At 39.0% G+C, this 23,320-nt stretch overlaps 1 protein-coding gene across 3 annotated transcripts in view; it reads right to left on the bottom strand.

Annotated features, from left to right (window-relative positions):
* Window positions 1–23,320, bottom strand: part of nf1a (neurofibromin 1a) — a 204,789-nt gene that overhangs the window by 22,239 nt on the left and 159,230 nt on the right. For all 3 annotated transcript variants that reach the window (XM_034866988.1, XM_034866990.1, XM_034866989.1), the window contains 13 exons: window positions 20,459–20,738; window positions 19,691–19,905; window positions 19,137–19,198; window positions 18,911–19,052; window positions 17,556–17,657; window positions 16,653–16,793; window positions 5,960–6,086; window positions 5,443–5,574; window positions 4,514–4,649; window positions 4,227–4,387; window positions 3,989–4,111; window positions 3,795–3,913; window positions 3,558–3,658 (listed from right to left, as the gene is read on the bottom strand). In XM_034866988.1, coding sequence (XP_034722879.1) covers window positions 3,558–3,658; window positions 3,795–3,913; window positions 3,989–4,111; window positions 4,227–4,387; window positions 4,514–4,649; window positions 5,443–5,574; window positions 5,960–6,086; window positions 16,653–16,793; window positions 17,556–17,657; window positions 18,911–19,052; window positions 19,137–19,198; window positions 19,691–19,905; window positions 20,459–20,738 — 1,841 coding nt within the window. The remainder of the gene's footprint in view (window positions 1–3,557; window positions 3,659–3,794; window positions 3,914–3,988; window positions 4,112–4,226; window positions 4,388–4,513; window positions 4,650–5,442; window positions 5,575–5,959; window positions 6,087–16,652; window positions 16,794–17,555; window positions 17,658–18,910; window positions 19,053–19,136; window positions 19,199–19,690; window positions 19,906–20,458; window positions 20,739–23,320) is intronic.

Below are 23,320 nucleotides of genomic sequence, written 5' to 3'. Positions count from 1 at the left end.
TACAATAAAAATTGCGCATATTACGCACAAACAAATTTGTGTAGCTAACTCTGAAAATACTGACTTTGCCATATCTAGTCCAAAATAAATTCTATTAAAGCCAGACTTGAGAACATTACTTGCCATGACCCTCTGACTCTGCTAAACAAATTTCACGAACATTGGCCACTAGGGGGCGCTATAAATACAACAAGTTTATATCTCATGAACCGCTCATCCGAATTTTACAAAATGTAATGGATACCATCTAGGCCCACTCCTGAGGTGGTCCTTACAGTGGGGACTGATTGGTTCAAGTGGGCGTGGCCTATGGGCCAACGTCTGCATTAACCACTTCCACTAAAGTGAATTACTTGAAATTAACAGCGCAGATGTGGAAAGACAGAGTTTCACTGTGATATTAATCTGTAGCGTTACATGCGCCTATCGATATTTCCCCACGTCTGCCTCCCCAACAACTTCGCTTTGGGTTCCGCTTTCGTGCGCTCCCCGGGTCGCTGGGGACGACTTGCGAGGGGAGGCTTGGACCCCGTTGAAACTGCGTGCAGTTCTAGTTATTAATATTATTAATCATCCGAGCAAGAAACATGAGTGCTCAAGCAGTATTCCTGATTGGTTCTATGGAGAACACTTTGGCCTGCTTATGAAAAGACTATTGACCAATACATTTGTGGGTGTTGTACGGCGCTTTCTGACCTTGAAGAGTATCAGTGCTGACAAATCCAGAAGTTGTGGAGTTGCTGAAACGGTGTTGTATGAGTTAAAATCCGCTGAAGATGTTATAGCCAAAATCCGTGAAATGTATGATGCGACGGTGGGTGATGATTTGTCAAAGTACCACAAATTCGTGAAAGCTGTGATTACTTGCAGGGCTTATACAAGAGAAGAAAAGCATTCTGAGATTACTGGAGAAAAGTTTTTACGTGTCAAAAACATAATGGTGTAAAATAGGGGGTATTGTTTGTTTGATGTATAACAAAATCAATGAACGATATGTAATATTAAAATTGTCAAGCCTTTTAGACCAAATCATAGCTAACAAGGTGTCATGGGCCGCTGCTGTCTGTGTCTGTCTTCCCTTTCCCCTGTGTGTCTGTCTGTACGTCTGTCTTCCACTAGAGGTCACCATAGAGGAACCTGGTCCGGGGGCGTGACCACATTTTGCCATCCGCCTTCAGCACAGCTGCAACCCATCTTTATTACTCCAGCTCCACAGCTGCAATCTATCTCCATCATCCCATCTCCACAGTATATAAACCCGGGCTGACCACCTCTTCAGCGCCAGTTCGTTGCTAACCCCTAAGTGGTAACTTGGCCAGTCTTTAGTAAACGTTGCTCACCTGCTTTACTATCGACTAACTTTGTTTTGTTCTCGTCACAGTGTTTGTATCCCGCCGTCCATGTTTGCAGTTTCCTCCAGACTCACTCCTTGTGACTCTCATCCATACCTCCACCAACTGTACCTCCTGTGTGTGTGTTTTTGTTGGATTAAACTCTTTTCGTTACTGTCATCCTCTAGCCTGTGTTGTTTCTGTGTCTGGGTCCAACCCAACCCATTACACAAGGTGGGTGATGATGCCATGCACCAATGTAACCGTGAAGTCGACCCGTCCGACGTGTGTAGGCTTGAAAAAATGATGGAGCTTGTGAGAGGCCAAATTTGCATCTGGGGATTTTTTTGACCCCTCCCTAATAGACCATATGGCACGAGCGCGATGGGCACGCGCAAAAGTCCACCCTAAGCCGGGGATTTTTTCACCCCTGTCTGTTTAGGGGGTGATATGATAATTTTTTGCCCTACCTAAAAGTACACTCATATTACTAATCCTGTCAATAGCAGATAACAGCTAGCTCTAACAGCTAACCAGGCAATAAAGCTTTAACTGCTGTTTTAGCTTAGGGAAGCTTCTACACACAGCTGCAACTACAGCTACAGCTACTCAGTGTTGCCTGCACCGATTCAGGTCAGGTTTTTTTCAATCAAAAGTACTCGCATATTTTTAGTGATCAAGATTCAAGACAGCCTGAGAAACCTGACTCACTTAAAACACCAATACAACAATAATCTATCCAGTCGGAGCTGGTTGATGTGGCTCGGGAAAGCGAAGTTTGGGGTCCCCTACTGGAGCTGCAGCCCCCGCGACCCGATACTGTATACTGCGGTATACAATTCTTTTTTTTTAAAGGTAGATAAAGCAGTATAATAACTTGCTAAATACATAAAACAGAGAGAATTGACTTCCAATATTTTTGCAGTAAGATCCAATTTTGGAGATGTACAGCAACTGTAGATATTAACAATATTTTTTAATTTCTTTTTACACTGATCTCTATAGGTTATTATCTCTACTGAAATGTGTTCTTTCATAGAGCCATTAGGGCTTCCCAAACTGACAGAAAAGCAAAGCAAACTCCATGATGCTCATTTAACTATAGAGGCAATTGAAGGATGTAATGGGATCTGCATCTCCAGCATCTCGGATCGCTTCAAAAATGTATACTTGTACCATTTTTCTTCTTGTAAAAATTTGAAATGGCTCAATTTGACCCGAATACCATACAAGGGTTAAACACATGTAAAGGTTTTTTGGTAGATTTTTAATGTTTGAAAGTCGACAAAACTTGCAACAGTAAGTGGGAAATCCTCTGTTAGTAAGTACTCCATGCCAATCTCTTGGTATGGGAAAGGGTACATGATGATGTTCCAAAAGCCAAATGAAACTAGAAATGATTGTCCAACACAGAACAGTGTGTGTGTGTTAGGAAAAGTTCTAAATTCCTCTGGGCTCAACTGAGTGATGGAGACCCTCAGGAAGGCAGCCAGGTGCTCTCCTTGCAGCCTGTTACGAGTGTCTGCTTTGACCTAAAATATTAAGGTAAATACAGTTAGCTAAATGAATTATAAATAAAAGGCACATTTGGAGCACACTGTTTGAAAATCAATATAGTTTCCATTTAACATTTGATAATAAATGGGTAGATAACGGTACATACAGTATAACATTATATATGCAAAATAAAACACTACATACGTTAACACATACATTGTTTTTCCCGACAAGCAAATGGTAGAGAAGACTTGACAGCTAACATTGTTAGCTAACATGTCCCTTAGCTAACAGTATGATGCTTTCTGTTTGCTGTCGTACATTGATAAAATTGTGTCTTGACTAGTGGACAACTGCAGTGAAAGCTGTGACGTTACTTAATGTTACTTACCAGAAACGACGTTGCCAATGAATCTCGGAAATGGTATAATCTTGGATGGAGCTGCGAACTTTCCAGCATGTCTGTGTGCGCGTACAGCCGGTCTGGGGCTTCTATGCTGGTGTTTATTTGGGGGTGGCATTACTAAGTGGACTAAGAGAAATATACTTTGCTGAAGCAACAGCACAAAACACATGTTTTGAGAAACCTAAAAAATATTTCCGGTTCATTATGAAACTGTGGCGGGGGGCACCACAGTCTACGTAATTAAGGGGCAGCACTGTATTGTGTTACTTTTGACAGCCCTACTCAGAATACAACCTAACAAAGAAAATATGTTGGCTACTTACACAACTGGAAAAACTTTTGGGAAGACAACGCTAGCTTCAGCTAAGTACTCGTACAGAATTCGCTGGTCAAAGTCATCAGTGGTGTATTTGACCTGGGTGGCCTGGAAAATCAGAGCAACAGTTTGTTACCGAATAGAGTCAGTGACAAGGAAACAAAATGTACCAGCATTTGATTAATATTCTTCATGTTTCACTGGCTTTACATCTTTGTAATGACCGTGTGGTGTGTTTTCTCACCAGCACAGTGAGTAGCAGAGCTTGGATCTTTGGGTCGGTCAGCACCTCCTCATCTAGCAAAACATTTGACTCTGATACAGACACCTTGCGAAGGTGAGAGTTACCAATTCTTTGTGTCTCTGTAATTATAACATGGAGGATTTAGAAACAAATTATCATATCAGACGCAGAAGGAAATGGGATTGCCCACTTACCTATCTCATAGTCATTCTCTGCTACACGCCTCATCTTGGGAGGGGTGGTTATACCAGACTCAATCTCTGGTCTCTTCGGTGCTTTAGAGTCCGATATAAGATGATCAAAGCTCTTCCTGGTGCCTTGCAAACAAACAAATAAACAAACATAACAGATACATTTACAATCTGGTGTTTTAACAAATTGATTTTGGGGAAGATCAACATGTACTGTAGATAGCAGAGTCATAATTCATACCCAAGAGCTTCTTGGTGTTGGCCAGTGAGGGCTGACCCATGTCAAGGCTCATGGACTTGCGAGTTCGTGGGCTGATCTGGCCCACTGTGGGGTAGTGATGGGCTGAAAGGTAGCGATCTGAAACCTGAGGTGACGCCCATGGCTGAGTCTCTCGCAAAGTTCTGAGGTGAACAGATCAAAGGTCAAGTAACAGAATAAAACTTGATATGAAACACTGGAATTCTCACCAGGAAAGTGAAAGAAATAGGATTAAGACCATGAGAACAGAACTCTGTTTATCAGCTTACCTGCAACTGGGATCAGTGATGTGACTTGAATATGTGTCCATGGGTACTGGGTCCATGGAGAGGTCAGAAATCAGGAGTGACTTCCTGTGTTTGAGGCTGCAGCGACTTCGGACCTCCTCAGATACAGTGAGCAGGGCTACAAAACAATAAAAAGGAATTTTGGTAATCAACGATAGTGAGGTAGATCCAAACCAAACAAAGCACCATAACCAAGAACATAGATTTGCTCAATGTTCAAGTTTTAAATTTTTTGCTGTGACATAATATATTAGGGCTATCAAAATAAACAAGAAGATTCCTTTTAAAGCTACTAATTTCTTCGACGCAGGATTAACTCATGTGTGTTCTGGGTTGTCGTTTTTTAGTTATGGAAATCAGGAAGCAATGCAGCAGTAACAGTGGTGCTGACTTGGCTACATTTGGCAACTAATAAATATATTCATTATAATAAATCATTCCCATGCATGGAGTCTACAGCTCCACTGCCAACAGCGCTGATGTCTCCTCCCCTCTCTCACAAACTTCCTTGAGCAGAAATAAATAAAGAAAAGGGTCTTTCGAATGGCAAGTTCAGTTTCAAAGCCCTTCCAAGTGGTTATCTTGACTGAAGACTAAAGATATTTGCATGTACTTTTGATGTGAGTTGAGTTACCACTGGGCAATGACGTGTCTCAAATACAACTTAGGCATTAAAAACCTAAAAAGTATCGCTTTTAAAGTACATTTCGAACAGATTAAAAAGGTCAGATTAATTTGGGAGTTAACTGGACAATCATGTTATTAATTGCGATTCAATACTTTAATCGATTGATAGCCCTATTATTGATATCAAATATGATATTATATCTCACATGGGTAAGTGCATTGTATTGTAGTGGTGAAAAGGATAAATGAGGATATTTGTGCAAAGTTCCAGATGCGCTACATACCAGCCAGATACGCCACACTCTGGGTGTTGACCTCAAACTTGTCACATTTCAGATGCTTGCTGATAAGGGCCAACAGTGTGTGCAGGATTCTTACTGTCCTTGCTACTGTGGTGGGTGATGGGTGTCTGTAGCCTAGAGACATTAGTTAGAGACATAAAGACAGACAGTCAAGGTCCAAATGTCTTTGGAACATACTTGCGTATTAAAACATCAGAAAGAAAGTCCACCTCAACAGAACAATTTTTGTTGAGTCTGACTTCCTTCCTGAAAGACTGCAGTTAAATTTAACTAAAAGTGCTTAGCACTTGCAATATGCATACTTAAAAAATGAATTGCTAAATCCAAAAAACAGCAGATTCGTCTGCTTTTTTATACTGTTGACCATAATTTTCTTCTACGTGTGATTCATTTGAACATGTACACATACAGTAGATGCGCATGTACACACAATGATTACAGACAAAACATTATCAGTCTTTGTTAACTACCTGTGAATGCTCATCAGCTGAAGCTTTACCTTTGAGTAGGTGGCCCACCAATGCAAAGTTGAAGTTAGCACTAAAGTTGAGGCCAACAAAGTGATCCATCTGCTTGCAGTGCCATTCTAAAGGACGCCTGATCTCCATGAACACTTCTTCGGGACTCTGGAAAAGCACATTAGGAGAAGAAGAGAGGAATGAGGAAGCTGTATTGGGTCATGTCATTATTTTAAAAACATGCACTATCTACTTATGGCATTGTTGTAGGTCTCTTAATCTACTTATTAAGTATTTTTCAGTATGTTGAGTGCTTGCAAGACAGTAGTTAAGACGGAATGCTGAATCACCATTTATTTTGATTAAGCTTTGGGAAATATATTGCTGTAAGAAAACTTATTTGTTACTTGTTCATAGTTTTTGTGTTATTTATGTCATTTTTTTCAACCAAGATGGAGCCAACAGCGGTCGCAACGGTGAGTCGGTGCTCATTTTTTTGTCTTGTTTTTGATGTCAGGTAGACAACATCAGCGTAGCAACACTCTGCTACCTGGGTATTCCTCTTCATGCATTCACTGTGCAACAAACTGGACATTCAAGTGGTATCTGGTATAACAGTGATTAAAAAAAAAAAACTGACTTTTCTACATCTGCTCTTTTGTGCTTCACGGAGATGTGGCTCTGTCAATCGATATTGGACTTGTCGCTACAGCTGGCTAGATTTCAGCTGTTCAGAGCAGACTGCAAAAAAGAGAGCTCTGGCAAATCTAAAGGTAGATGAATTTGTTTTTACAATAACAGTGGCTGGTGTAATGATGTAACAGTGATCCAATAGCACTGTACTCCTGATCTTGAAACTTTCTTCATCAACAGCAAACCCTTGTAGCTCCCCCGTGAGTTTGCTTCATTCATTCTGGTCTGTGTTTACATACCTCCGCAGGCCACCATGCAGGACACACACCACATGCTTGCCAACCAGATACTGTGTGTTTATTTGTTTATTTCAAAGGATCCCCATTAGCTGACGCCGAGACGACAGCTAATCTTCCTGGGGTCCAAACAATACATCCAAAAGACAATCAATACAACCAAAATTACTCAAAAATGTATCATATATAAATTCACAAACATAACTGACAATGCAAAAAGTACTAACACACTAAATATAATAAAGAATAATATAGCCCATGATACAACCTCACTCAACCAATCCAGACAATATTATGATATCGAAAACAAATGTAGTCTAAGACCTTTTTAAAACCAGTTTTTCCCTTGTTGTCCCGAATCCCAACTGGAAGATTGTTCCAATATACAATTGACCTATAAAACACAGTCCTCTCAGAAAATAAAAAGTTAAAAAAAAAAAAAAACACAGTCCTCTTCCTACAGTCAGAATTAGGTAGTGGTAAAGAAATCTGTCGACTATTCACCCCTCTTGTATAATGTGGATGCATATCTGAGCAATAAGTTATATTATCATAAAGAAATTTAGGAATCCCAGTAGTAATTATTCCATGAAAATATACTAACATATTAACAGATAGTCTATGCTTGACCTCCAACCAAGCAAGACGTTCATGCGTCTCTGCAACCCTATTTCTCGAAGAACAACCAAGAACCAGTCTTGCAGCCTTATTTTGTGCAACTTGTAATTTTTTTAAAAGACTGCTTGATGCCGCAGACCATACAACAAGACAATAATCCAAATGACACAAAACCGATGAACAAACAACACGCCTAAAAAGCTGTAATTTTAAAAACTGTGCACATTTACGAACAACTGCCACCGCTCTACCCATTTTAGTAACAACATTGTTAATATGATCCGACCATGACAATGTGGAATCAAGCCAAAGTCCCAAAAGCTTCACCTTTTTTACTTGCTGTACATTTTGACCATTTACGTGTATATACATTTTGGGATTATCAGATAATCTATACTTAGAACCAAATATTATACTCTAAATTTTTGAAATATTTAGGACAAGTTTATTTGTTTTGATCCAATTATACAATTTGCTAATCTCACTAGACAGAACCTAATTAATCTCTAAACATGTAGGGGCTGCATAATAAAGAGTAGAATCATCAGCAAACAGTCAGTTTAGCCTTACTGAGTATATACGGCATATCATTTGTAAAAATTGAAAATAAAGGTCCAAGGCAACTTCCTTGAGGAACACCACAGTACAGGGACTTGCTACTAGATAAAGCACCATTCAAATAAACTCTTTGCGACCTCTCAGAAAAATAGCTCTTAAACCACTTGATTGCAGAGAAAGTAAAACCATAACTAATGAGTTTAGAAATCAAAATTTCATGGTCAATCACATCAAAGGCAGCGCTGAAGTCTAGTAGTAGTGTACCCACAAGCATTGAGTTGTCAATAGATGTTAGCCAGCTATCCGACATTTGTGTCATTGCAGTGCAGGTGGAATGACCACGTCTATAAGCATGCTGAAACATCGTAGTCAAATCATTGTTCGAAAAGTAATCTTGTACTTGCTCAAATACAATCTTTTCCAATAATTTACTTAAAACAGGCAAGATGCTAATAGGCCTACTATTTGAACCACAGAAAGTTGATTTCATGTCTTTGGGTAAAGGAATTATCTTACCCTCTTTCCAAAGTTTTGGACAAACACCACTAATCAAACATCTGTTGAAAATGTGACAGATTGGTTTAGAAATATGTCCAGCTGATAACTTCAACAGCCGACTATCCAGGTTGTCTGTACCAGCAGACCCCCCAACAGTCACAGATCGCAACAACCTTTCCACCTGCACAACATTAACCTGATGAAATTCAAAACTGCACCTTTTATCTTTCATAATACACCTTTCAATAAGCTCAACTGAGTTGTAATACACAGTGTATTTCATCGTCTCTCTAAAATTAGCACTCTTATTTACAAAATAATTATTAAAATAATTTGCAATCTGTATTGGCTTAGTAAAATAAACACCATTAAATTCAACAAAAGAAGTACAAGTATTTTTTTCCCCCATGATTTCATTGAGTACATTCCACATTCTCTTACTATCAGTACCACTATCTTCAATTCTCTTCTTAAAATATTCTTTCTTTTTCACTCTATTCACTTTGGTCACCTGATTCCTTAAAATACAATAAGATTTTTTGTCCTTAGGAGAGTCAGAATTAACCGCAACCTTTTTACCCTCTTCCCTTTGATTCATTAAGCTCCTTAACTCTATATCAACCCAGGAGCACTTTTGGAAACTGTAAATTTCTTTGATGGAGCATGCTTGTTAACAACTCCCATAAAACAATCCATAAATAAATTAAGGGCTGCATCCACATCATCAATGTCACTTATCAAGTCCCATTTAATATTATCCAATTCATTTAAAAAACATTCCTCATTAAATACCCTATAAGATCTTTTCATAATAATTTTAGGACAGGCTCTAGGTAGCTTAGCTTTCCTAGAGACAGCAATACAGTTGTGATCACTATAGCCAACTGCTACAGAAATGGGTATTGAACACATATCAGGATAATTAGTATAAATGTGATCAATACATTTTGAAGTTAATAATCCTGTATTGTTACTAGAAATTCTCGTCGGTTGATCCATTAATTGAGATAAACCATAAGTGTCTGCCATGGTTTTAAGCTTGTTTTTCAAAGGACAAATATCAGACAGCCAATCAAAATATAAATCTCCCAACCAATATATCTCTCTGTTTTCCTCAGTCACCTTATCTAGCATATTACATAAATCATTAACATACTGTATCCTGGCACTAGGTGGCCTATAACAACAACCAAGAATAATAGGTTTCAAATGTGGAAGATGTACCTGTACCCATAATACCTCAACATCATCAATCATTGAGTCATGTCTCATTTTAACAGGAAAATGATCTCTTATATAAATGGCTACACCTCCTCCAAATCTGTTTCTATCCTTTCCGTAAATTGAAAACCCCCTCCACTTCTGAATTATCTATGAAATGATCCAGATGAGTTTCAGATATCATAAGTATGTCTATTTTATTCAATTGTAAAAATAAAGACAGGTCTTGAATTTTGTTCCTTAGACTACATATATTAATATGTTCAACTATTACACATAACCTTTAGGTAATTTATTTATTCTGGTCATCTTAATTAAAATTAAATAAGTTCTATATTATAATCTAGTAGAATATCTTATTTCCTGAGTTATTTTAACTTCATTAAGTAGGCTGCATACATATAAATCCTACACACAGACACATACATATTCACAAACATATTTAAAATTGAGCATTAAAGCTCATTAGGCCGACAAATGACTTTGTCCATCCCTTGGGGTGATAATCAGTTTATCATACTTCAAACTAGCTTTATCCCCTTTCTCTCTGGCAGCTTTCATCTTTGGCCACAACTCCTTCCTCCTTAGTTGCACAGCTTCAGAGAAATCTTCGTTAATGTAGATCTTAGTGCCCTTTAATTTCTTAGCAGAAGAAAGAATTAGCTCTCTATCTTTAAGGCGAAAAAAGTTTGACAACAATTTTCCTTGGCCTTCCCCTCTCCTGAAACTGGCCCAGTCTCTGAGCACGCTCAATGTCAATATTTATTCCATCTAATCCCAAATTCTTTGAGAACATCTCTCGCACCTTTTTCTCTGATTCACCCCACTTCTCTCCTTTCTCGTCAGCAATGCCATCAATTAAAATATTTGTTCTCCTGCTATGGTTTTCAATGTAGTCCAGCTTGTTGAACATTGCATCCAATTTCTGTTTAGAAGTAGTTATGTTTGTCTCAAGTGCCCTTATCTTTGACTTAATCTCAGTGCATCCCATCTTCTCCTCTTCAAACTTTGTTTGGGTAAATTCCAAGCTAGTCTTCAGCTCCTGCATCTCTGATAACACCATCCAATCTTTTGTTAGTTCCATCCATGATCAGCTGAATGAAACATTTAAAGTTATCTTGTTGTTGCAGTGACATCTCTTTATAGATCACTCTCTGCTGCTCCATTAATTGGGAGAGTACACTCATCGTAACAACGGCATCCTCCTCGCACAGAGACGTTTTAGCATTTTTAGGCGGCATAATGTGTCTTACCAGGATGTACCGGAAGTTGATTAAAGTTGCAAATGTTGATGAAGTTGGTGAAAGTTGCGAATGATGATAGTGACGGATTTGTTTTTCAGAGTCCTAGTAGGCCCAAAAGCCCATCAACTTGTGCTGCAGCCCAAGCTCAACAGATACCAGGAATATAGTATGTGTGTGGAACTGAATAACCCGGATTCCCTTGTTATCGCCCTTGATGAGTTCAACAAAGGTAATCTCAGTCATGAAATCCCCAAATACATACAGTTTACAAGGACTGCTAACAAGTTTGGATGAGTACACAGAGTCTGTGACATCATACAACAGCTTCTGCTAGGACAGCTGTATATCAATGTATATGTATATAGGTGGCTCAGACAGATAACAAACCACAAACCAAGCCCCCAGGCTCACCTCAAAACCCTCACCAACCCACTCCTGGACCCTCTGCAGATTGCCTATGGAGCTATTGAGTGGATGACGAGCGTGAGACGCCGAAATGGATGGCAATAAGAATCTGAATGGAAAGTTTATTTTTTAAAAGTTGCTAAATGGTTCCATTGACAAGACCAAAGTGATCTGTGTGTTTTGTCGTTGTGAACTGATTTATAATTGCAGCACGTCCAGTCTGAAATAAAGTGGGGCTCAAAAGTTTGAGCAACCCAGGTAAAAATTTGTAGTAATGTGCAAAAAGAAGCTTAGAAAAGAGAACTCCAAAAGGCATCAAATGACACATTAGACATTCGTATATGTCACAGAAATATTGATTTCATTTCCATAATTTACGCTTTCAAATTAACAGAAAACAAGAAAATGGCGTCTGCAAAAGTTTGGGAACCCTGCAGAGTTAATACCTTGTACTGCCTCCTTTGGGTATCACAGCTTGGAAACGCTTCTTGTAGCCATCCAATAGTCTTTCAATTCTTGTTTGAGGTATCTTTGCCCATTTTTACTTACAAAAGTCTTCAAGTTCTTTGTGATTTCTGGGCTGTCTGTCAAGCACTGCTCTTTTAAGGTCTATCCATAGATTTTCAATTATGTTGAGGTCAGGAAATTGTGAAGGCCATGGCAAAACCTTCAGTTTTTCCTTCTACTCGTGTTCTCTGTTCTCACAATGTTCTCTGTGCCACTGGCTGCAATACAACCCCAAAGCATGATTGATCCACGCCCATGCTTAACAGTTGGACTGAGGTTCTTTTCATTAAATTCTTCGGCCTTTCTTCTAAAAATATACCTTTGCTCATTCGAGTCAAAAAGTTATATTTTAACCTCATCGGTCCACAGAACTTTCAGAACAATGCATCAGGCTTGTCTATATGTTCATTCGCAAACTTCAAACGCTGATTTTTGTGGTGAGGACGTAGAAGAGGTTTTCTTCTGATGACTCTTCCGTGGAGACCATATTTGTACGAGTATCTCTTTATAGTGGAATGGTGTAGCACAACTCCAGTGTCTGCCAGGTCTTTCTGGATGGATTGTGCAGTCAAACGTGGGTTTGGACTTGCTTTTCTCACAATCCTGCGAGCTGTTTTGTCTAACATTTTTTTTTTGGTCTTTCAGATGTTGCTTTAACCTCCACTTTAACTTTAATGTTCCTGATGACTAAAATTTCGTAATTACATTCCAAACAGAGGCTATTAGCATCTGAAAAAGCTTTGCTATCTTTTCATAGCCTTCTCCTGCTTAGTGAGCGTCAACTATTTTCAGTTTCAGTTTTCTAGACAACTGCTTAGAAGAGCCCATGGTGCTGATTGTTGGGGCAAGGTCAGATGAGTCTGGGCATTTAAAACCTTAAGATTGACATCACTTGGTCTTTCCAGACGATGGTTGAGAACAATCCATGACACTGTCTGGTCTCAGCTTTCCCAGGGGCGGTGCATGCTAAAAACTCTGCAGGTTGCACAAACTTTTGCAGATGCCATTTTTTTGTTTTCTGTTATTTGGAAAGTGTAAATGATGAGAATAAAATTAACTTTTTTGTGACATATCAGACAATTGTGTTATCTGTCATTTGATGCTTTTTGGAAATTTTTCCATCTTTTCTTGGCTTCTTAATGCACATTAATGCAAATGTTTACCTGGGGTGCCCAAAATGGGAAGAAAAAGCAATCAAGGGACATTTAGAATAGATAAAAATGAAATCAGTCTTCTTTTATTATTCTTTTCCTTTAATTTTAATTTTTTTGTTTTCTTTACGTATTTGATTTCACTTGACTTATTTACTGAGATATTTTACTTTTACTATGATTGTCCCTTTTACCCCCCCCCTTTTATTGTCTTGTAACCATTCTTTTCTGTACTGGTATCCACTTATTTGGAAACTTGGGGCTGAATTGTATATGCTAAAGCTGTCAAATAAGGGCTAAGAGATGCAGCCAAGGCTTTCTCAATGTGTCCTGGGTGTATTCACACCAGTACTTAGAGCTGTCCACTTGTCATCCAATCACTCAAATCGGATTTTAAGACCAGGTCAAAACTGAGCTTCAGTACACCCTCTTTACCCTCCAGCTCCTTTCTACCAAACCAACATGTCAATGGATGGCATTTCATCACCACCACCAGCACCATCCCTGACATGTTTATCACCGCTGGGCTTTCACAATTCAGGTGGAAAAAGACAATCAAAGCCAGGGGGGCAAGGTCATATCAGACCCCTGGTTCTTAAATTGTGTGCTGAGCAGCTTGCAGAAATCTTCCAGCACCTCTTCAATCTGTCTTTGAGGTTGATGAAGGTGCCTTTATAGAAGACCTCCCGCATTGTCCCAGTGACAAAGAAAGCATGTCCTAGCAGTCTCAATGACTAAAGACTGGTGGCACTCATGTCACACGTCACAAAGACCTTTGAGAGAATAGTTCTGCAGCACCCGGGGGCCCCGTTATCTGCTTTTTCAAGACCAATCATCAAAGTGGAGGTTGTCATCATCTTCCTGACACAAAGAAACTTTTCCTTCATGGAGAAACAGGAAGCACGGGGAAAGTTTTGTTATTTAACTTCTCCGTTGATTTCACCATCCAGCCCTGCCTTCTAAGTGATAAGCTTCAAGAGATGGAACTGGACCCTGACAGTGCATCCTGATTTATGGACTACCTCACTGGCCAAACAGAGTATGTAAGATTTTATGTCTGTTTGTTGGTCAGTAATATAGCATTAAGAGCGATGGCCAATGAAGAAAGTAATGTTTCAATGTAGGTCAGTCAGTAAAGTACACTATAAGTATACACTGAATGCATAATCACAATGCAAATGATTACATTATCACATTTTGTGAAACAGAAAAACCACAACAATCCCCCCTCTGCATTTACTGTATACTGTATTTGTCTCAATTGTTTCTGTGTAGTATGTCTTCCAGTTCAACAGTCTACACACAACTTGCCATCTGATCGTGTCATCGGATCGTGTCTACACCAACCTATACAAATAATACAATTTAGAAACATTATGTTTTCATACACAAGATTCCTGCCATTATTATAGCTTATAGTGTACACGGAACTCATGTGCGGAAACACAACATTTACATTTACAGAAATTGTGATTAATTTCACTTCCATTTCTGATATATTACACATATGGCAGGATGATACTGTACCTAACTTTAACGTGATTATAAGTAAATGTAAGTCAATATTGGCATGCAATTGAATTTCTGTTAGTGTTTTCACATAATTAATATTCACAAAAATGACATTCCTGATTTAATTATAGCACATAAAGCATTGGACTTCCGTATTAGCACAAAACTTTTATAATGACAGAAAGTGGTACTTTTTATTTCTGATATTTTACACACATTAAAGAATGAATACATACCTTAGTATGATTATAAGTGACTATAAACACTTTCTGAATACTGGCATACAAATGAGCGACATGAAGCAAAGGGCTGCTGGCCCGCTGCGTCGAGGAATAAACCTCTATACATGGGCGCCCGCTCCACTAACTGAGCCATCCAGGGGCCCAATTTTTACGTTAATATGAATTTGCGTGTACTTTGGTTTGAAAACGCTCCAACCCAAATCGGTGCAGGTAACACGGACTAGCTGCAGCTACGAGTACGAGCTTCCACTGAGCTGATGAACTTGAACACAACCCTTGCGTGACAACAATATTAGTTTTCAACTGGCAAGCACTGTTAAAACAGAGCCGCTTCACTATACATTTGATAATGTTTAATTACAGAGTTCACTGTTGGTATGTGTTTGTTTTGTGGTGGAAAATTAATGTTAACAAAATTGCGTGAAACGCGCCTTTAAGGCTAGGTTAATGTTAGAAGTTGCTCTAGTATAGGATTATACAATTTTCCCCTCCAATATCTGATCCAGTTATATTGACCAGTGTAGGACAGACATTAATAATGAGTACTGAATCATGATACTGACTAGCCATGACTGACCAGCTCCGTTGCCTTCCTCAAAACCCTTCTGTCTGGACTACCCCATCCACAAGGATCACTACATCCTAAGGGCATCTAAGGGCATCAGGTAGGTAAAACTAATCCTGCTGGAGGACTTTAATGCCAGGTTAAGAAGGAACAACAATCTTTGGAGAGACACAATTTGGGCGTAAAGGTTATACTCAATCAGATCTCCGAGATCTGGGTAAAAACATTATAGTGGAACATTTGCCTTTAACAGAGCGAATAACCTAATTATTACTGGGATTAAACTACATTCTCGGTTAAATTTGCACTGAATAACACATTCCATAAACAGAAACATAACTCTTGCATCACACATAAACAAATGAGCAAGATTAACTTGAAATAAAACATAAAATAGCTCGTGAATTAGCCTACTGTTGCATTCATAAATCCTACATAACATAGTCCCATATCCAGAGGACTACAGGCTTAGTTATTGATGCATGCGCACAGTAGTGTTGACAAACTTAGTCCAATGAGTTAAGAAAGGACACCTTTTCTCTCTCACTCGAGACCGCTGTGTCCAAGCTGAGGTGCAGAGCATGACCTTACCGCATGCCAATGTGTTACTAGGCCAGGTAGAGCAACCTACTATACTGACAGGGAGAGAGAGACTGTATCGCTAAAGCCAATCCACTCTGCTCAAAGCATTGGTCTTTTTCACAAATAGATTGCACGTAAGGGGGAAAAAGTAGCTTCCACTAAAGGGGCCCTACTTGCCCCACCATGCAAGTGTCTTTGCTAGTTTAAGACTGACGCAATTCTCAATTTCCTGTCCAGCGGCCGCGACTTGGATTAGTATGTGTCTGACAGGGTGGGGGGCGTGGCATCAATATGGTGGCTCTCAATTGCGATGTCGGTCAGCCATCATGATCACAACCCTAATGCGCACATCGCCCTAATGCGTAGACGATGAACTAAAATATCGTGCAACCCTACCAAGTATTATTGCTTTACCTTGTCTAGGACAGGCAATTAACAAAAATTGCAATGAGCACTATAGAGAGGGACCAAGATCAAATAATAGTATCAGAACAAGACGGTACATATAGATTTAGCAAAATGTACCTTTTGAAAACACTGTCACACATGTCCTTGAAAACCTGAGTAAGCTGTCTAAACCCAAATAAGTATTATAAGAACAGTGATGGTTTTAGTTCACACAACATCAAACTGTGGGGATGTGTGAACAGAGGAGACCTTGTGTCCCCATGGGCATATAGTGTGTATTTGTATGTGTTTTACCTTGTCGTAGAAGACGCGCATTGTGTCTAGAGTGTGGAGGTTTTGCTCCAGCAGGGCTGTTCCAGCAGAGTACAGGTTGACTTCATCAAGCTGCAGCACAGCTACTGCCACCCAGAACAGAGCTTTGTGCATGGGAGAATCCTAAAAAAACACAGGGTGGGCTTGTTTGGACAGTAACTGATACACAGTGTGACCACTTGAAAACAACAATTGAGAGATGCAGGGGCAAGGGATCGGACCAACCCAGAAACGCCCACAATGCCAAGACTCTGATCATTAAACTAATTTAGAACTTTATGAAATACAAAAATAAACGTGATACTTGATTTAGCGATTTAGATATATAGCACTTTAGATTAGTCTATATCCACGACGTTCCAGTTCCAGGATTGCTTTGTTGCTGATGATTTTCACTCTTTTCGGCCAGATGTACCTTCTGCTTTTTTTGTGTTGGAATTTTAAACTCGGGTTGATTTATGAGGACTATGGTTAACTGCTCCTTAAATCTCTGCAGTGTAAATCCAGACAGCTGGCTAGACTATCTGTCCAATCTAAGTAGTCTGTTGCTTGACTAAAACAGTTTTTGAATGCTACATGTTCCACCAAAACAAGTTCAAGGCTATTTTGCAGCTGCACAGTGACTCTGCCTGGTGCTTTGCACCACCAGTGATGATTGTAATTGGTTTAAAGAAACGCTAATAAACCACAGCAGGTTTTTCTCTCATCCAGAAACCCTGAACGCGTGTGGACTAGACAGACCCTCCTCCGCAGTTCTGTGGAGATAGGTCCGACAAACTAAAACCTTAACTCAGAAACATGAGAACGGAAACTGCCACACAGCCTGTGCTTATGTAAATAAAAAAAATGCTTGCTGGAAGTGGATCTACTACAGTGGTTGTATACCTTGCTGAGTAGAGGTTGCAGCTTGGTCAGAGCAATGACTGTGGCCTCTATTAATACTTGACTGTTGTAATTGTCCGGTCCTTTCAGACAGCTCTCCAGTCCCTGTGATAAAGAGGGGAGTGCAAGGAGGATTAAGTGGAAGGGAGAGGTGGGACATGATTAGCTGTTACAAATACAAATCCAATCAATACATTCGTGTACATAATAATTTTTAAAACCCCACGAAGAAAACTTTTGATCAAAATATGTTGTAATAATTTTAAACAATCCTAATATAAAGCCCTAAAGGTTCATTTTTAGGGTTATACCTTAATAATTTTTAATTTATGTATGGTGTTACCACTGGCACTCTGCAGCATTTGTATTTATTTTTTAATACTTATTCTGTACAGTAATACTTGTTTTAGTTAGGGCAGTATTTTTAAACCAGTGCAACGTAATCTTGTTTATATGTGCAGTCTGTATGCACAGTTGATGACAATAAAAGCTATCTATCTACCTACCTACCTACCTACCTACCTACCTACCTACCTACCTACCTACCTACCTACCATCGGCTGCAAACAGGACACGTTTGAAGCTGTGGTGGAAAGGAGGTCTCTGAACAAACTGTTATCTATCATGGACAACCCAGACCACCCTCTCCACCCCACACTGCTCCAACAGAGGAGCAGCTTCTCTAAGAGGCTCCAACAGCTTTGATGTCCCACGGGCCTCTACAGGAAATCATTCCTACCACAGACAATAAAACTCTTTAACATGTCATCAATGGGTGCTAGATAAGACTTTTAGACACCACAATACTGCACTAAGTGCAACCTGCACAATTGGTTTATTTCAATTTTAGCATATTATTTAAGCAGTTCCACATTTGTTTTTCCATCCTGTATATATTCAAATACTTGTTCTTATATTTTATTCCTATTATTATTATTTTTATTATTTCATGTAAATTGTATGTTTGTATATTTGTATTTATATTCTGTGTTGTGTGACTGATGTACTTGTGCTACTGTAACGCCGTAATTTACCATTTTTTTGATCAATATCTATCTATCTATCTATCTATCTATCTATCTATCTATCTATCTATCTATCTATCTATCTATCTGAAATGTCAAAGATTTTCTAAATCTTTTGGGACCATACCTTTTTTTTCTTTAAAATGTGAATAATTAAAAAAAAATAGATCCCCTCACAATAACTTTTTATTTAAATGTACTTTATTTGCATATTATATGTGTTGTAGCCTAACTTGCCAACAGCACCACCTTCTATTGATTGTTAATGAACTGAAACACTTTAATGGTGTAGGTTTGGCAGAAAAAGTCATATGAATGAATATGCACTCTCACCCGGTCTATGCTGAGCAGAGGGCTGGCCTTGCTGAGGATTCGGATGATCTGTTTAATCTGGCTGTGGCTCACCCTCTTACTGATGCAGCCGAACACCACCAGAGCTCTCGGCTGGAGAGATGGGTTGTACTGGAATGCAAACCTGAAATCCAAATACACATTGTGGCACACTGCAAATTCCTGTTATTCAACACTGATGCTTCAAATAAGAGAAGGAGGTGCGTACTTCTGTGCGAGCTCTGTCCACTGGTCTAACCACTTGCAGGCTGGGATGTCCCTCATACAAGCCTGAAGAAAAGAAAACAGAGAGCAAAAAAACTAAAATAAACTGACAGATATAGCAAATCTATGACTCTGAGAATGGAAAAACCGGTGTAGAATTCAATGTAAGTTGTGTGACGGATAGATTTGGCAGATCTATTACAAATAAGTTATCAACATGTGGGGAACTTTGGACTCTACAACCCTATCAGGTCATGAACAGAGAACATTAAATTTGTTTAGTAACCTCCCACCCAAAAAGATGTGCTAATCAACTGTCTAAATTGCAGCAAATGGTTTTATATTAATAATAAATGTTAGCTAATATCGCTCCATCTAGTCTTGTTCTACTTATGTCATTGTTTTGTTCTATACCCAGTATGGCCATTTTAATGATCCAATTTTCCATCATGTCCCCCAACTGTTGCTTGGATCTTTGGATTTTCCTATATGAAATAATTGCATTGGTGGGACAGAGAAGAATTGAAAACCAGAAGTTAGCTTAATTCCTCAGCTGACCTCCATGATCTCCAGTAAGGCCTCAGTGACAGTCTCCAAGGAGGACAGGGCAAATGTCTCCCTCTCGTAGGAGCCTGGTGAGAAGGAGCGGTCTCTGTAGCTGGAACGGAAGGCGATGACCGCAGCTGACTTGACTTTGCTGATGCCAAACAGCAGGTAGAACTTGGGCAGGGAGAACTCAGTCAGGCTTAGCCTCAGTACCTGCTTTGTTTCCTCTGAAATCATTTAGCACACATTTATTTTGATAGGAGACAAACTCTAGCTTGAGTATTCCTATTCAAATTCCTTTCAAATTGCTCTCATTGTAGTTATCTACACCATTCCCACTGTAAGATTGTTGAATTTAACCCTTGTGTTGTCCTCCTGGGTCAAAAACTGACAAATACTTGACATTTTTCTCCCTTTTTCCGACTTTTTTGTTATAGTTTTCACTAACACCACCACTAGTTTTCCTGTACTTTTTGGAATTCAATGTCAATAACCTTCTTTTAAATAGAATCATACCTAATATTTGAGTTAAAAAAGCCGAAATTAAAAAATTATTTTGACTAATAGTTAAGATCAGAGGAACATAAAGATGAGTTTAGTCAGGAATAAAAGTGATCAATAATATTTGCAAAGAGAGTTGTATGGAATCCAATCAATTTTTGTGGTAATTTGGTTAAAAAGAAACCCATATTTCAGACATAGACATTTTTTAATGGGGTCAAATTTGACCCAAGGACAACAAGAGGGTTAACACATTTCCTGTCAATAGTAAGACCTCACCACTGAAGTTGAGTTGCGAGCAGGTGCAGAGGGAGTGGATGATGTTGATAACCAAACCGTGGGTGGAGGCCCTAAGGGACAGCGGCCCGGTAGCTACCAGTAGAGTCACCACGTGGAACAGGTATGGCAGGTGTGCTGCAACATCCAGGGAATTGTTGAAGGACAACATGAGCATGTAGCGTGCCAAAATGGCAATGTCGTCCCACATCAAGTGCTGCTCCAGTGTGGGCGTTGGCGACAGGCACGTCTTGTCTATGATCTTACACATCCGACCGATAACCTGCCACAAAGAATAGGAGAAGACCAACATTGACACACTACAAACAAGAACCAAACTTGTCAAATCATTATCAAAACTGATGATCACTGATGGGAAAATAAAACAGTACTTGGCAAATAGTTAAGCCTTTCTTGATATCAATCAATTCCATGCAGGCAGCTATAATGACATATCTGATACAGTAACATTTTAATACATCTAAGGGATTCTGAATCAAAACATTGACAGTAACAGGTAAAGTATAGAGCCAAAAAGATAAAGGATTTTTAGGCCCATACCGAAAATCTAATATGTGGGCCAATATATAATTTAAAAAAGAATACAAAAATGCGTAACATGAACAGATTCTCATAAACTCATAAATAACTAGATATTATTAGTTATAGTTATTAGTTATTTGTAGTTATTTATGAGTTCACACTAAAATAATGATAATAACAGAGGAACATCAAAATATATTAAAGTTCTTTTAAATAAAATGCATAAAATATAAACTTAAGATATAAAAGTTAAAGTCTTTGAACAAAAACACAAAAAAAAATCAGTGTTGCCAGCAGGGATGTTGTAGAGTGCCATCTGGTGGACAAACTATGCAATGCCAACACTCATAACATGGTTGACTTTCCATTTTTATTTAATTTTTGAAATATTCATTTTTCAAAATCGTTTTTTTGTCATTATAAATGTTTCAGATGAATGGATATTTAAAAGAATAAAAACATTTGTAATGCCGGCAATGTCAATACCAATAGTTCAGGAAATCCTTAATATGGGCCCAAGAGATATTTTGGATGCAACATTGTTACAGAACTGAACAACAGGAGAGCAATCCCAGATCATGTGAAGATATGTACCTTTAGCTTTTAGTGGGCAGAATGGGCGGTTTCTGTGAAGCATTTTCACAGGGGCGAGATATGTCCTATGAATGAAATTGTAGTGAATCTGCTGATGGTCTGGATTGCGTGCTACTTCTGGAATGTTAGACCATCATGCCAGTCAAGATCAATACTCTGCAATTGGGCAATTGTATACCCAGATTCTCTCAATAGGAAGGCCAGAGCGGCCAGATATAACCAAAAATTAAAAAAAGCCTTGATACCATACAACAAGTATTATACGAGTAATGCGAGTGAATATCTGTACTCGGATTGAATAGAAGTCTCCACTGACTGTGTCTCCGTTCTGTGATAGGCTATTCACAGTGCTAGTCACAGCGCCTCTCCCCTACACTATTCTGTGATAGGCTAGTCCCAGCGCCCCTCCCTACACACACAGATTCCTTCTGTTGTTGTGTCCCACCGGCTGTGGTCACACACGCTCAGGACATGGAGAAGTGAACAGCTCTCTCCTCAGGTCCGCGGGGCTTTTCCGTTAACATTTAGGGTTTCTTCAAGCTTCAGGTTTGTATTATACTTCGGCTCAAACTAGTACTTAGTAACCAGGAGATTTCTGGTAACGTGGGGTTTGTTCAGAAATAGTGCTTGGTAGAATGCGACTTGCGTTGCATCTCTGCCGTCTGACTTTTTATTTTTATTTTATTTTTTTAAACTGCATGCTGGCTCTTACCAGTTTTTTTGAGTGTCTGAAACTTTCTTGCTGTGTTTAAAAAAAAAAAAAAAAAAAATCAGTTGCGGTATAAATAAATAATAATACAAATTAAGATACACACACAAATACATTCCAACCCCCCGCCCCCCTGTCTCTCTTTGTATTTCTCTTTCTGTGTATCTCTTACTCACAGACACACACACTCACACATACCTGGTGTGAAAATAAAAAAGAACCAAAAAAAAATGATCACACTGATCATAGAAAAATTAAAAGTTAAAAAAAGAAAGTTATATTATTGAGTATGAAAACTCTTGTTCATTACATTTTACTTAATAATTGCAACCACATTGTTGTATTTATTGTATCAAAACTTGTTATATACTGTGGGCCTATATAGTTCGTTTGTTACCATGGCAACACCACTAATCTGAAGCTCAATGCTGATGCTGTCACGGCAATAGTTTTCTAATCAGCAATAAATATAACAATTTCTGATCAACCCATATCAATTGCATGCTTTAAATAACATACCGGTAAAAACCCCAACCATTTCAAGACAACCCGAACCACTTCCGGGTTAAATCTGACCACTTCCGGGTTAGGCTCCGCCCGGTCAGATTACTGACACGGATACAGATAATTCATGTAGTAAACAGATACAGATACAGATAATGCTGTACTCGCTCATCCCTAGTAAATAACTTCTGGATAGATGGCTGGGCAGAGCCCTCTGCCAGGGGACACCGTATGCCTTGAGTGCTGATCTTAACTGAAGGTAAAAGAAAAAAGAGGAATGTGGTAAATTGAATGCGTTTTGTAAGTCAAACTTAGCTGAGTACAGGTAAATGGGGAAAGGCAGATTCAGTGTATCACCTTCCAACTTGTTAACCTTATCTATCTGGTTATTGCTCAGCTCCCAGCGGCAAAAACCCTTGACATTGTTGGTTGGGAAAGTGTGGCTAATTGTGTTACCTTCAATATGCTGCCTATTACAGTGTTAGGGGAGTAATATGTCATACAAACACACATAC

Source organism: Etheostoma cragini, chromosome 3 (assembly GCF_013103735.1).
Source record: "Etheostoma cragini isolate CJK2018 chromosome 3, CSU_Ecrag_1.0, whole genome shotgun sequence".
In the NCBI taxonomy this organism is placed as follows: domain Eukaryota; kingdom Metazoa; phylum Chordata; class Actinopteri; order Perciformes; family Percidae; genus Etheostoma; species Etheostoma cragini.
Note: the sequence above shows the minus strand (reverse complement) of the source record. Positions and strands in the feature narration are given on the sequence as shown.